Source organism: Chiloscyllium plagiosum, chromosome 21, assembly GCF_004010195.1.
Source record: "Chiloscyllium plagiosum isolate BGI_BamShark_2017 chromosome 21, ASM401019v2, whole genome shotgun sequence".
NCBI lineage: Eukaryota > Metazoa > Chordata > Chondrichthyes > Orectolobiformes > Hemiscylliidae > Chiloscyllium > Chiloscyllium plagiosum.
The window spans coordinates 34,068,923-34,090,026 of NC_057730.1; the positions used below are offsets into that span (position 1 = coordinate 34,068,923).

The 21,104-nt window shown below is 38.4% G+C and overlaps 1 protein-coding gene across 1 annotated transcript in view; it reads right to left on the bottom strand.

The window, feature by feature from the left end:
• LOC122560397 (sodium/myo-inositol cotransporter 2-like) overlaps nucleotides 1–21,104 on the bottom strand; it is a 66,681-nt gene that overhangs the window by 29,733 nt on the left and 15,844 nt on the right. Inside the window, exons 7-9 of the mRNA XM_043711029.1 lie at nucleotides 20,270–20,375; nucleotides 9,980–10,060; nucleotides 2,154–2,359 (exon numbers count right to left, since the gene is read on the bottom strand). Coding sequence (XP_043566964.1) covers nucleotides 2,154–2,359; nucleotides 9,980–10,060; nucleotides 20,270–20,375 — 393 coding nt within the window. The remainder of the gene's footprint in view (nucleotides 1–2,153; nucleotides 2,360–9,979; nucleotides 10,061–20,269; nucleotides 20,376–21,104) is intronic.

A 21,104-nucleotide genomic window follows, 5' to 3' on the forward strand; every position in this document is an offset into this window, starting at 1 on the left:
GAGATGCGTTGGAGGGCATCTTTGACCACGTGGGAAGGGAAATTGCGGTCTCTAAAGAAGGTGGCCATCTGGTGTGTTCTGTGGTGGAACTGGTCCTCCTGGGAGGAGATACGGTGGAGGCGGAGGAATTGGGAATACGGGATGGCATTTTTGCAGGAGGTAGGGTGGGAAGAGGTGTAATCCAGGTAGCTGTGGGAGTCGGTGGGTTTGTAGAAAATGTCAGTGTCAAGTCGGTCGTCACTGATGGAGTTGGAGAGGTCCAGGAAGGGGAGGGAGGTGTCAGAGATGGTCCAGGTAAATTTAAGTTCAGGGTGGAATGTGTTGGTGAAGTTGATGAATTGCTCAACCTCCTCGTGGGAGCACGAGGTGGCGCCAATGCAGTCATCAATGTAGCGGAGGAAGAGGTGGGGAGTGGTGCCGGTGTAATTACGGAAGATCAACTGCTCTACGTAGCCAACAAAGAGACAGGCATAGCTGGGTCCCCTACCCCACTCACCTATTGTCCTCTATGCTATTTTCTCCCCACCTCCACCCTCCTCTCATTTATCACTCCACCCTTCAGGCACTCTGCCTGTATTCCTGATGAAGTGCTTTTGCCTGAAACGTCGATTTTACTGCTCCTCGGATGCTGTCTGAACTGCTGTGCTTTTCCAGCATCACTCTAATCTAAACTCTGGTATCCGGCATCTGCAGTCATTGTTTTTACCAGGGTGGAACTGCAGGCTGCCCACCAATCCTTATGCCTATTGAGGCTAATTAATGTCTCATCCCATCCCTGCCGATATTTTAGCCAATTGCAAGGGAAAGCACATACCAACTGGATAACCATGCAGCTTTAACTGTACAGACTGGTGTTGGGCACATTGACTAAACCTTCCGGGTCCTCTGTGCCCACTGGAGGCACATACCCCAACAATGTGAAGACTGTGGCTCCAACTCACTCACCCACATTGCTGGATCTGCCAACCTGGACCTGGCAATACCCCGTACTTACTTTGAGTATGGGCTCCTCTTTGTTGGGACTGTCTAACACTAATCATGCTCCCACCTGACATTGCTGGGACTGCAGAGCAGCAGGACATCCTACTAGCTGGCAGCTCCCTAAGGTGAGAATATCCTTTCAGAGATGGAACAGGTAGTCTTGCCTCACATGACTGCCAACAGTGAATTGTGAGGGATAACTGTACATATTGAGAGCAGACTGCTAATATTTTATTTGGGCTGTTGGGGACCATGTAGCTGTGTAAAACCCAGACTCAAATAAAGGGGCTTCTCCTGGATTCCTTACTGGATTTATTAGTGATTACTTTGTATTCATGACTGCCTAATTTTGGACATACATTTAAGTATTATTTTACTTTTCATATGTTTCACACTGTTGATAAACAGTTTCATGCTGAAATCTTATTCTACACACGATGTCATTTCATGCTATCCAATCTAAGTGCCTTAAAGTTAAGAGATCGCTTCACATGGGTTCTCTGGGATATAATCTAGTGCTTGGTCAAGTCCAACAGTATATTAAATGTGTCCATCAGCAAAGAGCTTGAAACAACATACCCTCTAAGATGTAAATCTGTGTAGCTGCACAGAAATTCTGAATGTACTATATGTCGAAATAGGCTTGTTGCTCACAACCTTGTCAATTCCCCTCGAGGCATTCCTGACATAAAATAGGTTGCAACGTTTATAATGTCATTTTAAACTGCCTATGGACAAAAAGGAGTGCTCAGGGAATTTTGTTGCCTGATCAGTACATAAAGATGTAAATGGTCTGTTGCTGTGTAAAGTCAATAATCTTTCTTTCTCTATGAACTGCACCCAAACTGAGTTGGAATTTCATTTTAAAAAATGACCAAGTGAAGCAGGCTTTGGAGAGCTTCTCAGTGCCCAGTGTTGGTAGCATGCTTGGCACTTGGCTTCATGTTAAAATTCTGTGGAATTATTTAAATCAAGTGGTGTGTCTACAGAAAGGGAATATGAACCATTTTGGACAAGTAGCATTGTTACGTCTAAAATTCTGAGTAGATTTGGAATCTTCTAGTCATGGTGACAGGTTTCTATGTGTGTCAGATGCCTCAGATGATCAGAAAGCAATAACATCAAGAGTTTTTGAACTTTACATACAGAGTGCAGATATATAAATGTGTTACCTGATCTGTGCACCAATACCAAGTAGAAAGAACTGTTATTCCAAATATTACACCTGGCCAGGGAAAGTCCGAACTAATAGGATCTTGAAAAACGTGAAAGGCATCCTCTCTTGGTAGGCCACAGGTTGAGTTAGATTGATGAACATTGGGAATGGCTGTAAAATATTTCTTCTTGAGACCCGCATAGCCATCGACACTTTTAAAAGCTATAAAACATAGACTTAATTTACTGAACCAATCATTTGTTACACTTCCATATAGTCAAATAGATACTAAACCTTTGGCACACTAGTCATATTGTACTGTACACACCCGATATCCAGAAGCACTATCAAAATTATCATTCCTTTGAGATAATTTCCAAGACACAATTTTGACCAGAAAGTTTTGTTTTGTATGAAAATCGTGCTTTAGTAAAATGTTTGCTTCTACCCTTTTTTTTAACTTTTCCTTGCCTCCCCCCATCCATTTTACATTCTCCCTTCTCTGTTCCTCAAGTCAATGGAACATATTGTCCCCTTAAAATTGAAGTTAAATTGAGAGCTCACTCTGAGGGAAACCACTGGTGTGAATTCTTGATATATATATAAAACCAGGCAATGGTGGAAGAAGGGTCTGTGCTGGGACACGTAGTATGTTCGATTCAACTTGCCTATTTTTACACCTTTTGACATATACACAGAACCCATGCACAATTTTGCCTGCACCTTTTGACTTTTCACACAGGGGTCAGATTCATATTGTATTTTTTGAGTCAGGTTGGAGGAAGTGAGGAGTGTGAGTGTGGAGGCAGGCCACCATGTTCTAATGCCCCCAAACATCTTCCTACAATGCCAATTCTTGCCCTCCCCCCTTCAGATCGCCATGCCATCCCACACCTAAACCGTGCTCCTGTCATCTCACATCCCGTCACTCCCTACCCATTCCCCATTTCGTCTCATTAGCCCTGAGATCATACACATGCCACTCGATTACTCCCTCACCCCCAAACAAAGGCAAACAAACTTGACTTGGAAAGAAACAGAAAATAAATAGAAATGTGAAAACTTAAACTGAAATTTCAAAGAGAAAGAAATAGCAGAACATCGGAATTGGATAGAGAAAAGCTGAGATTACACAAGTGGGAAATGCTGCTATAACTTTGAGGATGACTCTGGATTTAGTTCTTGTTTGGATTTGGCCAGAAATATTCATTTCATACCAAAGTTTAGTGTGATAGATGTTGAACTGTATTTGGAATGTTGAGAAAATTGCCATAATTTTGCTGTGGCTGAGATAAAATTTGATGGTTTTACTGTGGAAGGTGTTGGTGAGGAATGTTTGGTGGTAAACTTCTCTCTTTCAGATAAACAGCTTGGAGACTATGATAAAGTGAACATTGCCTTGGAGTTAGTGCCAGAGGCTTACAGGCAAATATGTGGAAATTTTATGAAGAATCATGAGTGAAATTTACCAAAGATAAAGGAAATGGCGTTTATTGCAGAAAAGAGAGACATGGTGTTGAAGCTTTGCAGTTTGATCTCATTGGGACTGACACTGAGTTACAAAGGGAGCAATAACTAATACTGAATCAAAACAGAAAGTGCTGGAGAAACTCAGCAGGTCTGGCAGCAGTTGTGGAGAGAAAGCAGAGTTACCTTTTGGGTTCAATGACTGGACTGGTTGGCCGATGGACGTTAATTGTTCAAAGCATTGCTGGAGAGAATGCACCAAGAAACAGTTGCCTCAAAACCAGTGTTTCATAGGTGGTATAGTTTGAGGAATATTCTATCAGATTTTGAATACCATACAGAAGGTGATGCCAGTGAAAGCACTTAAAAATGCAGTGTCCCTTTGGGAATAACATCTCACCGTGAAGACCAGAAGGTTTCTAAATTGAGAGAAGCTACAGCAATGGCAGAAGACTAAAGAATGACTCATAATCATGTTAGAAACAAACCTTTTTGATATCATAGACAAGCTGAAGAGTAAGATCTGATTACAATGAAGAAAATGATATGTGAGGGCTAAATGTTAGAAATTAAAAAAAAACCTGTGTCATTTGTCAGGGCATTCAGTATTCCCCCCAAAAATCTGTCCAGTGAGTAAAATAGATGACAAAACTGATGTGTTCTCTTGCATTTACTACTAAAGTGGAACAAAGTGCAGAAAATTGTGGAAATTTTCTTGTTTATAGTGGTGTCCTTTTTCTTGTCTCATGAGGGAGGATAAACAATTATAATTCTAAAAGCTGCAGGGTTAGCACAATCTTTAATATTGGAAGGCAGCAGGAATTTCCCTCCAGATAATTTGTTAAACAAAAACATTTTGTTACAGCGTATTAATGGGAATTGCATACCCACACATTTGTATGGAGTTAATTTAGAATATAGCTTACTTAATAGTTCTGTAATTGTGGGGATGGTTTGTAAGTGTCCAATTGATGGCATGGATTTTTTATTAGGAAATGGTTTGACTGGGGATAAGATGCTACCATCTTCAGCAGCTTGAGAAAAGCCCATTAAGACTGTGGAAACTGATGTTCAAGAAGAACTGAATAACCTAAAAGAATCCATGAATTTTTGGAACCCTGCTGCAAGAATTAATGTTTCGACTAAAGATGTGTCCAAAGAGTCACCAACTCAGCATTCTATTTTCCAAAGGATATAGGAATATTAGGCTGAAAAGAAAGAGTTAATGACAGTTGGAGGTAAGTTAAAAGTGACTTCTATGTGGTTTTGATTTCTATAGAAACCGATAATTTTTAAAAAGAAATTCAAACTTCCAGTTAATGGCTGAAAGGATGACATGACAAAACTTTGTATTTTAACACTTTTATTCATAATAATAAAAAGAAAATTCTGTGGACTAAACACTATCTTTGGAAATAACTTGTGCACAAAATAGAGTATTTCCCTTTCTTTTTAGCATAGGACACTTAGAGCCATACAACATGGAAACAGACCATTGGATCCAACTAGTCTTTGCCAACCATAATCCCAAACTAAACTAGTTTCACCTGCCTACGCCTGGCCCACTTCCCTCTCCACCGAATGCTTTCTAATATCCTTTAAGTGGCCATTCAATTCTCCCAGAATTATTCCCAGGTGAATCTTCTTTCCTAAAGGGTTTACTTCTGCCAACTTCCCTCCTCAGCCTAGAAAATTTTAACCTCAGTATTGTCTTTCACTGAGTTTTCTCTCTCATAGATTCTTCTTCTAGCATACACTAGTCCCAATCTTACAGCTTTGTTTTAATTCCCCATGAATTTGGTCATTGTGTTATTCAAGTGTGCTCTCACCCACATTCCTGTGTAATAAAACACAGCTTCCTATTTCTTAAAGCTGCTCTCCCTCTCCCGAATCCTGAAAGACTAACCTTTCCTATGAGTTTTCAGGGATATCTTAGATCCTAACCCTTCAAAGTTCATCTCTATAGCATTATGAATCACTGAGACCTTGTATCCAGGTACAAAGACTGATTAGTTATCCCCGGGAGCCTAACTTTCCTTCTTTTTCAAAGTAAATGGGCAGGTTAAAGAAGATTCACTTATGATCCAAATTTTCATCACTTTTCTGTACTTTGGAGACTCACAGCCTATCCACTTTAGCACTCAGGCTGCCGCTACTGTCTCCAAGTGTAAACACCTTACACCTAATTCTCAGTAAACAATCAGGACTGCCTAGACTTTAGAAAAGATCACATGATCCTTTTACATTTACCTTAAATTAAAAATCTTAAAAATTTCATTATTGTAACACCTCCCCCTTTGAATAATGAAGAATTGCACCATTGTGAAGGGTTCTTATAGATACCATTCAAAGTACAACTTATAACATTCTATACACTTTGATAACTAACTTAGTTCACACAGCATAAGTAATATTCTTCCGACCCCCCTCACTCCCAATCCCCACACTGTCACATTTTCTTTTAAACAGCACATCTTCGTAGATCATAACATTTTATCTGCATTAACCCAAATACATGTTACAATTAAGATTTAAAGTCACTCAATATTGTTTTTTAAAGTTGTTCTCTCATTGTGAGGATTTGTTTTACAGCTAGTAACTCCACCTTCTGCGATGCAGCATTTGTAAAAATCTTTCCACATGATGATTAAGGTTCATATTGTTTCCATGCTCTTGGTTAGTCATTTGTATCCTTGGATTGATCAAGAACAGCACTGCTGATTTCTGACATTTCCTCTGGCTTTTGAGTACCAACAGGTGAAAAATGTAGGTTCAGAACAAATTCTTTGTTGTAACCCTATTTGCTCTGTTGATCCAGCATTTTCTTTGCTTCTTCTTTAACACTTTGCAGTGACATCAGTAGCTGAGTCCTTAAATTTCCATTCTCTTTCAGAGATATAACTTCTATATTGTCCATACATAAAAATTCTTTCAGCTGGCTACTATCCAATTATCTTGCTCATGTGTAAAACTATGGTTCCCTTGCTGCTTTAAGCATCTCGTTGAGATTAGATCGATGTTTGGATAAAAATTCTGATATTCCTTTTTATTAAATTTGCAGTTTTCTTTTACATTCTGTCTGTCTTTGTCTGCCAACTTTAGCACAAACTTTGCTCAGTTCTTTCAGAACAACAGCCATAGCTTCTTAACTTCGAAATTTCATTTTCCAATTTAGGACTTAAGTCTGTCATTGTAGTTCTACAGTAACAGCAACAGTTACAGCAAAGAAATTTTAGTTTTAACAACTGTCTTTAATTGTTCATCTATTAGTCTGGAATTCTATTGCTGTATTCTGTTTTGACACCGTTGACTTAGGATCTGGAGGCAGCTTAATTGAGACAGATCTAATTCATTTCCAGCTGGTTTTACCTTTTTGCTGTCAAGCTGATTTACTCTCAGAAGTCTGAGCTTTGATTCTTTGGACACATCTTTAGCTGAAACAGTACTTTCTATAGCAGGATTACAAAAAGTCACTCATTTCTTTGGTTTATTGTCAGTTTCAATGGACTTGCCTACCATCTCTGGCAACAGCAGCAGTTTATCTCCCACAAGGTCATTTCCTAGTATGAAATCAACATCATTAATAGGTAATTTCCACACCACTCCAATAATAACAGATCTATTGACTAAACAGCAATTCACTCTACAATTTAAACAATTTTGATTAATATCCCTCTTTTAATATATTTTAAATAAGTAAACTTTCTCTACAGAGAAATTCATATCTTTTGACAAATCAGGGATTTAACTAACTTCATTTCTCAAAGGTCAACAGCTTTTTATGCCTCTATCTGACACCAAACATTCAAATATAAAAATATCCTATATTCCTCTATGTTCTGATTATACCCAATATAAATATATTAGATTGTATAACTTTGCCACAAGCTAAACTCTCAGAAATACTAGATATACACACAAAAACTACCAGCTTTCAACTTACAATAGGCTGCCTTCATGTGCCCTGTCTTATGGTTACACATCTGATTATAAGTTGTACCTCAATTGTCTTAGTTAATACAAAAGTATGTTTTCTTTAGTTCATTGTATTAGTTGTCTCCTGAATAATGTTTGATTTCTGTTGATTTTAGTTGGTTTGGTATATTAAATGTCTTAAAGCCTGAAAACATATTTAGATTCATCAATCAGTGAGAAATCCATCTATTTTAAGAAGTAATTAGACTCTGCTGTTATCATAACAAAACATGGAGTTGGGACTAAATTTTACAAATGTATTTTGCTTTGTTGGAAGTCAGCTTCTTCCGAGAAAAGATCTCTTAAGTTGGTATTATGGATAGTATTAGCATTTCTGGGAAAAAGAGATACACTGTTGAAGCTTTTCATCTTGCTCTCAGAGTTACAAGAAAAACAAAATTTTGGTACTGAAATTTGGTATTCTTGCAATTCTGTCCTGAGGTGTGCAGGATCAGAGCTTTGACAGCATACCTTTTAGCAATTCTAAACTTCTGTACTAAAAGTAACTATAAATAAGCTCATTGTTTAAATTTCTATCTTGTATTGTAGTTTTAAATATTTATACTTCATCTATCATGGGTTAAATAAAGTTTCAGCAGGCTACAAAGGTAGAACAGCAGTTCCATTTGTGTCAATCTTGACACACCCTGGTGAACTCCTAAATCCTGCCAGATTTGGGCGTTCCTTAATCAGTCAGAAATTGGAACTCCTGGATTGTTAGATCAATCAGAAAAAGACTTGTAGAAAATTTCTTCAACTGTATTTATTTAGTTCTTAAGTACACAGGCAGCACAGTTGCTCAGTGGTTAGCATTCCTGCCTTACAGCACCAGCGACCCGGATTTGATTCCAGCCTCGGGTGACTGTCTGTGTGGAGTATGCGCATTTTCCCTGTGTCTGCGTGAGTTTCCTCCGGGTGCTCCGGTTTCCTCCCACAGTCCAAAGATGTGCAGGTCAGGTGAATGAGCCATGGGAAATGCAGGGATAGAGTAGGGAGTTCGGTCTGGGTGGGGCACTCTCCAGTGCGTTAATATAGACTGGATGGGCCAAATGGGCCTGCTTCCACACTGTAGGGATTCTATGATTCTATCAGTAAGAAACACTTTACCACATATGGTTAATGAAGAGGTTTGTGGAACATATGCTTCAAGAGCTAGTGGGTACCTAACAGGCTAGGAAAGAATGATGAGGGCAGAGATCTAGTAGCAGTAGTCTCTCTCCAACATGTAACTGCCTTTCCATATGGATTTCCAATATTGGACAATTCTTTCCACATCTTGAAGAAGGGTAGCTCTGGAATTGTTGAGAAAATGGTTGTCAAAAGGAGTAGGGTTAAATGCAGCAGTGTCACAGTAATGGCTGATATGGTGCTAAGAGCACATTTGCTTTGTTTTTGACCTCTAAACACCCAAATTCTAGAAGTTCAATAATAAAGCAGCATAGAAGCTTCTGGGGAGGAAAGAGATCAGCAAGAACTTATGCTCTTTGCCAAAACCAAATGTATGTGAGAACAGGATTCCAGTGCTAGAAAAAACACAGAAAAGAAACATTTCCTGCTGTTACTGTGGACAATAAAATAAATTCAGCCAAGGATTAAGAATAGATGTAGTTTGAAATTTTCCGTAGCACTGAATGGAGCAGAATTTGACTGTGCAATAATGTTCAAATTGGGTGATTATTGGAAGCCCTTATTCGAACTCTTGTGAATTTTTATTTCAATTTGATTACTTTGTTAAAATCTGATGACCAAAGGACAGTGTGAGAGAGTTTATGACACAAGAATAATGTAGTAAAACAGAACTGGGAGTTGAAGCAAAGGGAAAGCAAAAAGAGAGTGAAATCACAGGCAGAGGCAATCCCTGCAGTGTGTGAGTTATCAATAAAATATATGAGGGGTTGGATTATTTTGATCTCCTCACCAATGTGTATTTAAAGACAGACTGTAACAGGCAAATATCTGCTCCCCCCCCACCCCTGACTGTTTTTAAGTCTGGTCTGATTTCCCAATTGAACGATAACACTAGCAACCAGAACTTCCATCTGAAATGGAGTTAAATCTCATGGATAAATTTGAAATGGGATTACATGATGCCATTTCGCTAATCCCACTTCCTGCTCCTGCCAATAGACTACCTGCAGGCCCTCCTGAGTAAAGCTTTTACCATCTTTCAGAGACATGCTTTGACAAACAGTTGCGAATCCTATTATTGTTATTCTAGCTCCCGAAATTAAGTCTTTCAGAGACATTAAACTAAGGGAGGCTCATAGAAAGACATAGATTTGAAGAATAGCTGATAGGTTCCCCTCTGTATGCCAATTAACTGTTGAGAAAGTTATTTTCCTAAATTCTAATGTAGGAAACGAGGACACATAACAGTAACAAAAACTCAAATATGTGTACCAAATATCGTGAGAGTCAGCGATCCAGCCAGAATGATCACTGTCTGTAGTGTATCTGTATATATAACAGCAGCCAGCCCACCTGTCAGAAAAGGGAGAGCAGAAATAAATCCTCAAAACAAACTTGATTCAAAAGTGCATATAATTGAGAATGCGTGAGAGCATATATACAGAGTTTGCAACCACGCGACTGTTTCCACTTCCAAACCTGTATGCTTGCACATAATTATACAGGAGTGCAGACTCAGATCTTTTATCTGAGTTCATGTCTTCCAAATATTTATTTGAGATTTTTATCTTCATTTATGTTTTTGCTTATGTCTTTACTTATGTATGTGTGCAACTGTACACGTGTGTACATGAATGTTTATTTCGGACATGGGAGTTTGTCCGTGTGTGTTGGTGTGTGCGTGTTTATGTGCGTGTTTGTTTGTGCGTGTGTGTGTGTTCGTGTTTATTGATGGAGTCAGTGTCCTGTTTGTGGCAGGTCAGGTTTCACACTATCCCTTGGCAGGTTCCTAAGTGTAATACATTTACATGCTGTGAATACTCCTTGTGTTGAGGCCTTTTAAAAATTATGTCAAGATTTCTCAAGATTATGTCAGTGATGAACGTGAATCTTACGATACCGCAAATCATAGTGCATGCTATCTTCAAAGCCCAATTCTGTGCCTTCCAAACTTTTCCTGTTGTTTCACATATGCCCTCATCACCCTTGACCATTTAACATAGCCTTACAGCTTCCCTCTGTAATGACACCCAGCACAACTGGCCTTCCCTTCTCACATTATCATGCACTCAAACACCAGCTATTAACTCCATCAGTCCTGAGCATCCATTTAAAACTGCTAATAAACTTGTTCCTCTCCCTCCTACTGCAGAGTCATGCGAGGAAAACTGCTGACCTTAAACACAACTGCTCAAAGCTGACTGGCTCACGCCTCTTGGCATGTAAGGTTTGCAGATTCAAGGTGGAGGAAGCCACTTTTATGTGTGGACAATGTGAGGAGTGAAGGTGTTTACTCCTTATTAGTTCTTTGGATATGAATCACGGATAAGCATATTCCCTGCTCTTATGGCTACCCATTCAAAAGAGTTCACTTGCTTAAATAGCCAAGAGGATCAAATATTGCTGAAATATTGGAAGCAGCAGGAAAGGATGCAACAAGGGGAGAGCTGATGTGAGCTGTCTGATCAGGATGTATCAGGAATGCAACTCTCCATCAAGAGCTAACTACATGCAGATGTTGGAGGAGCATTACAAAAGTAAAATGATGATGAAACTGTCATTGACAATGTGGAATCTTCAGCAAGACCCGAATCCGTGTGGATTTGGTGGGAACTGCGATGCTCAGTTTCTTCACCAGTGGTGGCTTCACATGTGAAACGGGTGACAGATGTGGTCTATTACAGATATAGATGAACAGAGGAGGTGACCAATGCACAATTCCATTGTGCCAATATCTCGATCCATTTCTCCACATATGATGGCAGCCAGATGCTAGCGAGGGCATCGCTGGAGGCGAGATGGCACCGAAGAGTGGCAACTTTAGTTTCAGTGGTGGTGGCATGGCAAAGGGGACTTGTGCCTAGTACAAGGTGGAGCACTTAACAAGGAGGACTGTAATGTTGAACATGTTTCCTTTATTTCTTTATTTTTCTGCCTTTAATATTCTATGTTTTAGTTTCTTTTTTCTTTGTTTTAACAGAAGAGTGGTGAAACTATACAACACTTTTCTAACAAAATACACATGACAATTAATAAATCAAATCAAATCAAGATGATCATTGACTACACGTTTGACCATTAGCAATCTCTGGGATCAGATATGTACATTGTTCTTATTCGCCCATGGGATGTGGAGAATGTTGGCTGGGTCAGCATTTATTGCCCATCCCTAGTTGCCCTTAGGAAGGTGGTAGGGAGCTGCCTTCTTGAACAGCTGCAATCCATGTCCTATAGATTGACCTACAATGTCCTTAGGGAGGGAGTTCCAAGATTTTAACCCAATGACAGTGATGGAATGGTGATATATTCCCAAGTCACATTTGTGACTTGTGAAGGATTGCACCTCTTGAATGTATAGCTGACAGGAGATGACAGTTGAAGGATCATTGTGGTGTGTGCATCTTTCCCAGGGAGCTGACACAAACATACATCTTGCACCATCAAACCTCCCAGAGAATTTTCAGCCCTAGCCCAGGCTAATGGTTGGATCCTGGGCAATAAGGGCCATCGATACCTGTGAGGCAGCCCATAAGTATAACAAAAGGGCTGTACAATCAGATTCATACTTTCACCACAGCAATTACTGAACACACCACCGCCTTATCTAAAACTACTTCTGCTGCTTTAACTGATTGAGATAGACTCTGCATTGTTTGTCATCAGCAGCTGTACCTGATCTTGCAACCAACACAAACATTACCGCAGGATTGGAGTGAGGAGCAATCAGTTCTCCTCAATTGAAGTTGAATTGAATTTGAACCTGAGGAGGAGGCCATGAACATGTATAACCCTTTAATAGATGCCAGGCTGCAAAGAGACATCCCACAGGATTCTAGTGACAACATTATAGATATACAGTTTGCCAGTATTCCATTGGCAGAACTTTATCATCTTCCTGCAATGCAGCTGTGTGCCTGCCATTCTTCCTTGCAGAATAACCAAAAGCCAGGGTTCTCTACCATCCAGAATAAAACAGGCAGTGGAGCTTTGTTCCCCAAACTCTTAACTTCACTACACTTGGACAACAGATCGTGATTTATCTCATCCAGCTCCATCTTCAAGATGCACCCGAGTTATACCCACAGAAGGTGATCTGCAGCAATCTCCTTTAGACTATAAACAGAGATTGAATGAAGTGGAGGATGGTGAGGTGCAGCTGTTGCATTGACTAGAAAGTACAAAACTGCAAACTCACACAAATGTTCTGTGAAGATTCACGTAATTACAAACAGTCTACTTCAACAATTAATGCAATGTCCTTATCTACTCTGGAACCAGCAAAGCGTCTAGGTTAGAGTGATGCTGGAAAAGCACAGCAGGTCAAGTAGCATCTGAGGAGCAGGAAAATCGACATTTCGGGCAAAAGCCCTCCAGCGTGCCAACGATGAGGCAAGCCATTCAACATAGCTGTCACATTTCCAAAATCCTGACAAATTATAATTATATACATATGGATATAGCAAAAGCAATATATTTTGAATGTATTTACCAATGAGGTATATTCAGAATGATCACCATGCCACTTTCCTGCTCCTGATGTTAAAGTTTACATTTCTGGAACGATGTGCTAGCCTAACAGCAGCAGCTGAGGTAGAAACGTTCTGTTCACTGGATTGTCCTGTTACCTCAAGATCATGTCAGGCAGCTCTGGACATGTGAAGCCTTGAGGGCTCTGGCATGAGTGCAAGGATATAGCCCTTAGATCAGCTGTTGGAGCTATTGGGGTCAATGGTAGAGGGAGTGAGGAGATGTCACAAAACTTAGTACAGTCCAGAGGCGAACACCTTAGGGCCAGCTGGTATGTGCTGCTTTTTCATTTCATTCCATGGTGGCAACTCCCTCTCTCCCTGAGGAGGAAGGATTCCTGATGATAGATCCTGCTTCTTTGTCCTCTTCTCATTCAACCATCTATTGGGTTAGGCACATGCCTTGCGTGATGGAGTACACACCCAAGTGTCTATGGGGTGAACGCTCAGCCTGGCTTTACATTGTGGTGAGCATCCTTTCCATGGAAGAAGACATTTTTAACTTGCATGGGAAGTGGCAGAACTCAGGATAATGCAGGCTTCTCCAAGTTCCACACAAAGCTGCATGTATCTCTGCCATCTTTACCCCTGACTTCTATTGCATGTTCTGTAGACCTTTTGTGGTTGTGACCAGAGGCCCATCATCAGAGCATGGTGATTTTATTTTCTCAGAAAGAATAACCACAATTAAGATAGAAGAAAGGTTAGAAGTCTCACAATAATAAGTTATAGTCCAACAGGTTTATTTGATTTGGAGATGCCGGTGTTGGACAGGGGCATATAAAGTTAAAAATCACACAACACCAGGTTATAGTCCAACAGGTTTAATTGGAAGCACACTAGCTTTCGGAGCGACGCTCCTTCATCAGGTGATGACAATCACCTGGTGTTGTGTGATTTTTAGGTTTATTTGAAATCACGAGCTTTCGGCATGTTGCTCCTTTGTCAGGTAAAGTGAAGAAAAGCATACAGGCATAGAATTTATAGGCAGAAATATTTTAAAAATCATACAAATGGTGGGAATAGGGTGTCGATAGGCCAAATAACAAGTCTCTGCAGGTGATCAAAAGTTTGAGTAAACTGCCAACAGCTGAATAGCATGTGAAGAGATGACCTATGATCTGATTAATTGAGGCAGAGAAATAATTACAAATAATAAAAATTAAATGATGCTGGAGATAAACCAAATGTCCGCAATAACATGTTAGGTATAAGATCAAAGGAAAGCTTTTTGATATAATTGACATCCAAGTTTATGCCTTGACACAAGATCACATTGAGTGGGTAACAGAGGCATTTTTAAATATATAGTGGCATTCTGAATTGTTGTAACTCAATTATGATGTAGTAATCATAATGCGCAACATAAACACAAAATTAGTGAAGGACAATGAGGAATGCACATAAATTAAAACAGTCTGGATCAAAAAATGAAAAAGGAGAGAGACTGATTTAATTTTGTCAAGAAACTGATCTTGAACACTGTTGGTTTCGTGGCCTTAAAGGCTTTTGAGACAGTTTCAAGGCTTTAAATAACAATGTGTACAATACATGAAAATCCAAAGTTGAAGGGTGTGCACAGTAAGGCAGCATCTGAGGTGCAAGAGAATCGACGTTTCAGGCATAAGCCCTTCATCAGAAAGTCCAAAGGGAAACATCAAAAGAAATTGCTCTGGAATGCTGCTGTGGGGGAGTGGGTATAACCTACAAAATCAACCTTTAGGATACAGCAGGCAGGCAGACTGGAAAAAAAACACTGTTCAAGCTGACGGCTGGAGACGATAGTTTCAGAACTGAATTGGAGCTGCAAGAAAGCTGTTCTAAAAGCTAAAGCAATTAATCAGACCAGGGAAACAATTTTGAGGTCTGAACAGCTTTTACCAAAAGTCAATTTCTTTTAGAATTGCAAAGTCCACTGCTGCTGTTTTGAAAATGGGACAAGCTGCAAATCAGATATTTTGTTTTAAGTTAAAGAAAAATTAAAAGAAGAACATTTAAAAACCTTGAAATTTGTTTTAAATGACTCAAAGTTTCACTGCAGCAGATGAAATCATCACCCTGAGACCTGGACACACCAGGAGATTACTTATGTGCTATAGAGACCTGTTAACCCATTTGTTAATGTAACAAGTTGAACTTTCTTTTAGAAAGCAGGGAAAGGTTGTACATGTACCTTTGACCTAAAGACACTTTACCATCAAGATGCCAGGTGTTTTGTGAATATATGGCTGCAACTCTATGTCTAAGTTAGTCTAATTGAGAGTGTGCAGGAAGAACACACAGTAACCAATTGCTCTGATGTAATGCTTGTTTAATAACTTATAATGTGCTTTACTATTTTAAATGAACTAAGCCATGCACTTAATCAATCCTTTGGGGAGTGATTGATTCATGTACCAGGACATTCAAATCCCTCTGTACCATCAAATTCTGCAATGGCTGCCCATTTAAATAGTATACAGCTTTTCTGTTCTTCTTTCAATGCTTCAAGCAACATTATAAAGCAGCAAAAAAAATTCATAAGCACCCAAGTGTGAATATAATTTTAAAACCTTTTGTCTCCTTGCACAAGAACTAAGTTGAAACTGAAAATACCAAAAAGGAGAAAAATGTGAAACCATTTTGACCTTAACATGATGAAGTATGCAAACACCATTGTGACATTCACTCAAAGGTACAGAACAATTATGAATGTCTCTGGAAGCAGAACCAGCAATGGTACATAGAACAGAGAATGTTACAGCGCAGTACAGCCACTTCGGCCCTTGATATTGCACCGATCTGTGGAACCAAGGTCTCAGAAGGAGAAATAGAAGGCAAATGGAAAAACATTAAATGGACTGTAAAGGAAGTGCAACCAAAACAGAGACAAGCAATAGATGACAAACAAAATATTTAAAATGATGCTAAAGAGGGGAAGGAAAAGAAATGTACATGAATATGATGAAATTGTTAAGAAAATGAAGACTGCATTGAATGTTTGAAATGTTTTGTATAGGTTGAGCCGATATTCAGTGGAGTTTAGGACAATGAGAGGTCATCTTATTGAAATATATAAGATCTTGATGAGACTGGAAATGGTGGAGACCTGGAAGATATTTCCGCTTGTAGGATAGATGGAACTAGGAGGCAAGGATTAAGAATATGGGGTCTCCCTTTTAAAACAGAGATGAGGAAAATTTCTTTCTCCTCTGAGGGTCATTAGAATTTTCTTTCCCAAAGGCAGTGAAGGCTGACTCTTCAATTATATTCAAGGCTAATTTAGATTTGTAACAGATGGCAAGGATAATGAGGTGCAAACAGAAGAATAGAGGTGAGACAACAATCAGATCAACCATGACTTGATTGAATGCTGGAGTAGGCTGTTAAGAACTAAATGCCCATTCCTACTCCTCATTCCTATTTTTCTGAGTCCCTATGTAGGCAGGCTAAAGAGAAATGGTATAATGACATGTGTAATGAAGTATTGAAGCTGGAAAGAATTCAGATAATGAGATTATCCACCAGAAGGTAAAATCTTTAACAGATAGAAATACAGGGACAACATAAAATAATGGATGCATAAAAGTCAAAGACTGTGATATATCATTTGAAAGTAAAACAATAGCAAAACAATGGTTGCAATACTTATTCAATATATAGAGACAAAGACGAACCAAATTGATATCAAAGGCAGGGAATTATTTGAAATTGATGACCACAGGAAAAGTTCGAGACACAGATGAACAACAAAAGAATAATGAACACCTTGGAAAGACAGATTAGAAGTGATAAAGAAATTTATGATCAAAATATACCAAGTGATTTAAGATATTCACTGTTTAAGTAAACTAAGAATCCTCATGCAATGAAATACAATGATTTTTGAACAATAAGCTTAATTAGTCATCTCAGTAAAGTTATCTTGAAAATCATATTAGAAAGAATCAATAATACATCTGAAGTAGAAATTGATGAAAAGCATTCTGGATGTAAACCTGAAATAGGAACGAGAGACGGAGTATTTAAACTAAGAACAATCTTCGAAAATCTACAAGAAAACAAGAATGTGTGTTTCATGAGCTAAGAAAAATTTTGATTGTATTTATCATGAAAAGTTCTTGAAGTTTACTGAATTGTGACTTTGACAGTAAAGATGTGAGATTTATCCATCACCTATATTGGAACAAAAAGCAAGCATCAGGTGAGAAAAGGGGCAATCATGTATTGTTTCATTTAAGACAGAAGTGCAGTAAGAATGTATACTATCAATAAAATTATTCAATTCATGCACAGAACAATATTTACTGGATTAGATGTATTTCATGATAAAAATTTGCAGCAAAAGCATGACAAAACTGGCATGCTGATAATGCAACATGTAACGCAATATGTAAAATCAGAAGAAGCCCTACAAGATATTGTAGAGTAAGTACATTCTAGATACTTAGAAATGATAGTTCAAAGCAACATGTTAGAAGAAACTAGATTTAAGACTGAAGTGGATGGTGTCACAATGGAACATATTGTATATTGGACACATGATAACAGAAGATGACAAATGTGATGCAGCAATTAGAAGAAGATTAGAAACAACCAGAAGTTATTTTGCGAAGATGAATGATGTGTTAACAACAAGAAAACTCACGGTTGTAACAAGGGAAAACTCACAAGACTGTGACATTCTATCCACCATCCTGTATGCTTTAGCAACCTATACAAGTGAGACCTGTGGAAGGAAATGGAACTTTTGAAATGTAGGTGTTAAAATGTATACTAAAAATTCTATATATAAACCATAAGACAATTGAAGGGGTGTTTCAAATAGCGAGAGCAAAACAAATCCTAAAAATTGACATTCAGAAAAGAAAATATCAGTATTTTGGCCATTGATCAGATTTGAAAAATAACAAAGATGTCTCCTAGTGGGCAAAATGGAGGAGGCAGTAGAAGGCACTGTTGGATGACAGAGATCATATGGTGGTTGCAGAGGAGCTATAATGATGTGTGAGAATGACACAAGACAGAAGAGCAGGATATACCACAAAAGCATACCTCCTGGCAGGAGTAACTATGCATTGGTAACAGCAGAGGACAATGTCTTAGTTGAGCTGTTTCATAAGTAAAACAAACTTTTTTGTTTTTACAGCTGCTGCTAATGCATCACATTCTTCACTCATTAGGTGTCTCACAGTTTGCTTTTGTCCACCTATTAATTGTTGGGATTGTCATGGTTTCATCGCTATTTGGATTAAAAGCAGAGTAAACCTCTAAGTGACAATTTTAGTTATATGCTATATGGGCTTAGTGTTGAGCTTACTGGGGGGTTGAGGATCTTATCTCAGGAAAACTAAAGAACAGGTAAGACCACAGTTCCCAGCAAAGTTATGTTTGTGATAATTTGACAAACATTGGGCAATTAATAAAGTTTCAATAGATGAGTTATGTGTGATCAAGAATGTTAAGCTGATCCTCCCTCAGAGTGATTAAAAAATAGGAACTAGAACAGATAGATTTAGCTCTTGGGAGATCTTATCGTAGCCGATATTAGATTGTGGCTAACACCAAATTCTATTTAACCAGTTTGATCCAATTGATACCATTTCCTAATAAAAACCTGCTAATCCTAGTCTTCAAAATATCAATTGTTCTCCAATATCCTCAGCATTTTGGGGAGAAATTTCAGTTTTCTAGTACTAACTTCAAACAAAATTCTTGTCTCTGCTACTAAGATCATTCTCAAGACCTACTCAGACTTTTGGTACCATATACTGGGATGGTGGACAGTCTTGAATAGATTTAAAATTGCATTGATGAAGGATACTTTTAATTTTAATTGACATCCCATTCCAGATAACAACTTACCTTAGTTAAAACTCACACAACACCAGGTTATAGTCCAACAGGCTTAATTGGAAGTACACTAGCTTTCGGAGCATCGCTCCTTCATCAGGTGGTTATGTCCTCCACTACCACCTGATGAAGGAGCGACGCTCCGAAAGCTAGTGTTGGACTATAACCTGGTGTTGTGTGATTTTTAACTTTGTGCACCCCAGTCCAACCCCGGCAGCTCCAAATCACAACTTACATTAGCATACAGAGCATTCCACAAGACAGGAATCCTTAAATGCATCTTTATGAATCACCTCAATCACTTCCAAATCACAACTTCCAAAATCACACCATCTGTCTGATTGTAAGTGGTTCAAAACTAGAAAACACAATCTAGTATAATGCCCGAGTGAGAGTGTGCTACATTGTGTCATCTTTGAATTGAGACTCGAAGTAAAGTCACCATTTTCATGTTCGGGTGAATATTAAAACTTCCATGTTATTAGAAGAAAAGCAAAACATTTTAATGTAATGCTAGTCAGTCCCTGGCTCAACAGTTTTCTATAGTGAATAACTAATTGTATTGGAAAAATCAGTCACAGTAACTTCCACCAGAAAAGATGTTCTATAGACAGATTGGTATATTCTTAGTCATGAGTCACTGTAGGCAATCATTTGCAAAGGAATTAAATGACCACAAAGATGGGAATACTAAAGAAATGGAAAATAGTTTATGGCAACACACTGACACAGACTGGGTGGACTGTTTCTATGTTTTAACATGCCATGATTTTGAGAGGCTTGGAAATGGTTTTACTTCTTCTTGTCTTCTTGAAACACTCTCAATTTTATGACAAGGTAGATATACAGTCCAACCTCTGACCTGTTTCCTCCATAAGCAAACACAATCACTGAGAATGGGCGAACTATTACATGGTCTTATGATATTACAAAAATATTTTCCAAGTTCTTTACAGTCTGCATAGTTCTGAGTAGTATCACTTCTGATCAGGCCAATTTGAGGTCATGGTCAAATTCTTACCATTGCATAAGGAATTTCATAAAACAACTCTCTCAAGAAACATAATTCCTGATGTACAAAAGGTAAGTTGTTTAAAAATGCATCACTTAATTGACAATGCCAGCTGAGCGTTTTAGTAGAGAAAACACTAATAAAGTAATAGTAATAGATTGTTTTATATGTTAGGCTGGGTGACAGACCTACCTCCAATGGCATATATTGTAGTAAGAAAGAGTAACCCAAACACAGAAATGTACAGATCCCATTGCAAAGCAATGTGAATAATGATGGCTCCAGCATAGATATCAACCTGGACAAAATACATCATAAAATATATTACTCAGTAACATTAACCAACATGAAAAATATTTCACTAACTGCATTTTTGATTTCTATTGTGGGACAGTTTAATGTATGGTTTGTCTACAGTGTGGCGTATAACTAAAGAAAGAGTAGGGAGCTGTCAAGTATGTATGAAATCAATGGGAATTGTGATTAAGGAGCTACGTAAAATGAGCTGCTAACTCCCTACTACCCACTTTACACAATCAAAGTCAAGATCTACCTAATAGCTTCTTGTGAGAATCCTGTTTCCTTTCTTTTTCTTTTTCATCCCTTTATTAATTTTTATGAGCAGAACAGAAATATCCCCAGAAGACTTAATTATCTCAGAGATGGTATTCTCAATTTTGGATCTTTCCTGAGTTAAGTGTTCAGACACTTCCTCTTGAATTTACATTTTTCTCTCCATTGAGCTGAGATTTTATCACCATTAATTCAATAGAAAGTAAAGTTTTTCATTCTTCTGTGAGAATTTTCTGAATAGTTTGCTTTAGTTTTTGTTGTCTATGCTCTATGACTGATTCAATGGATTGTAACTAATGGGAGATCATGGCATGCTGGTGTAATAGGTCTGTGGAGACCTAATTCCCCATTGCTAAGGAGAACTTGACAGCTTGCATTCAATAGAGCAAAATCTTAAACTCTTGCTCTGAACACCATTGAAACATTTTAAATTCTGTTTAGAGGTTTGCTGTGT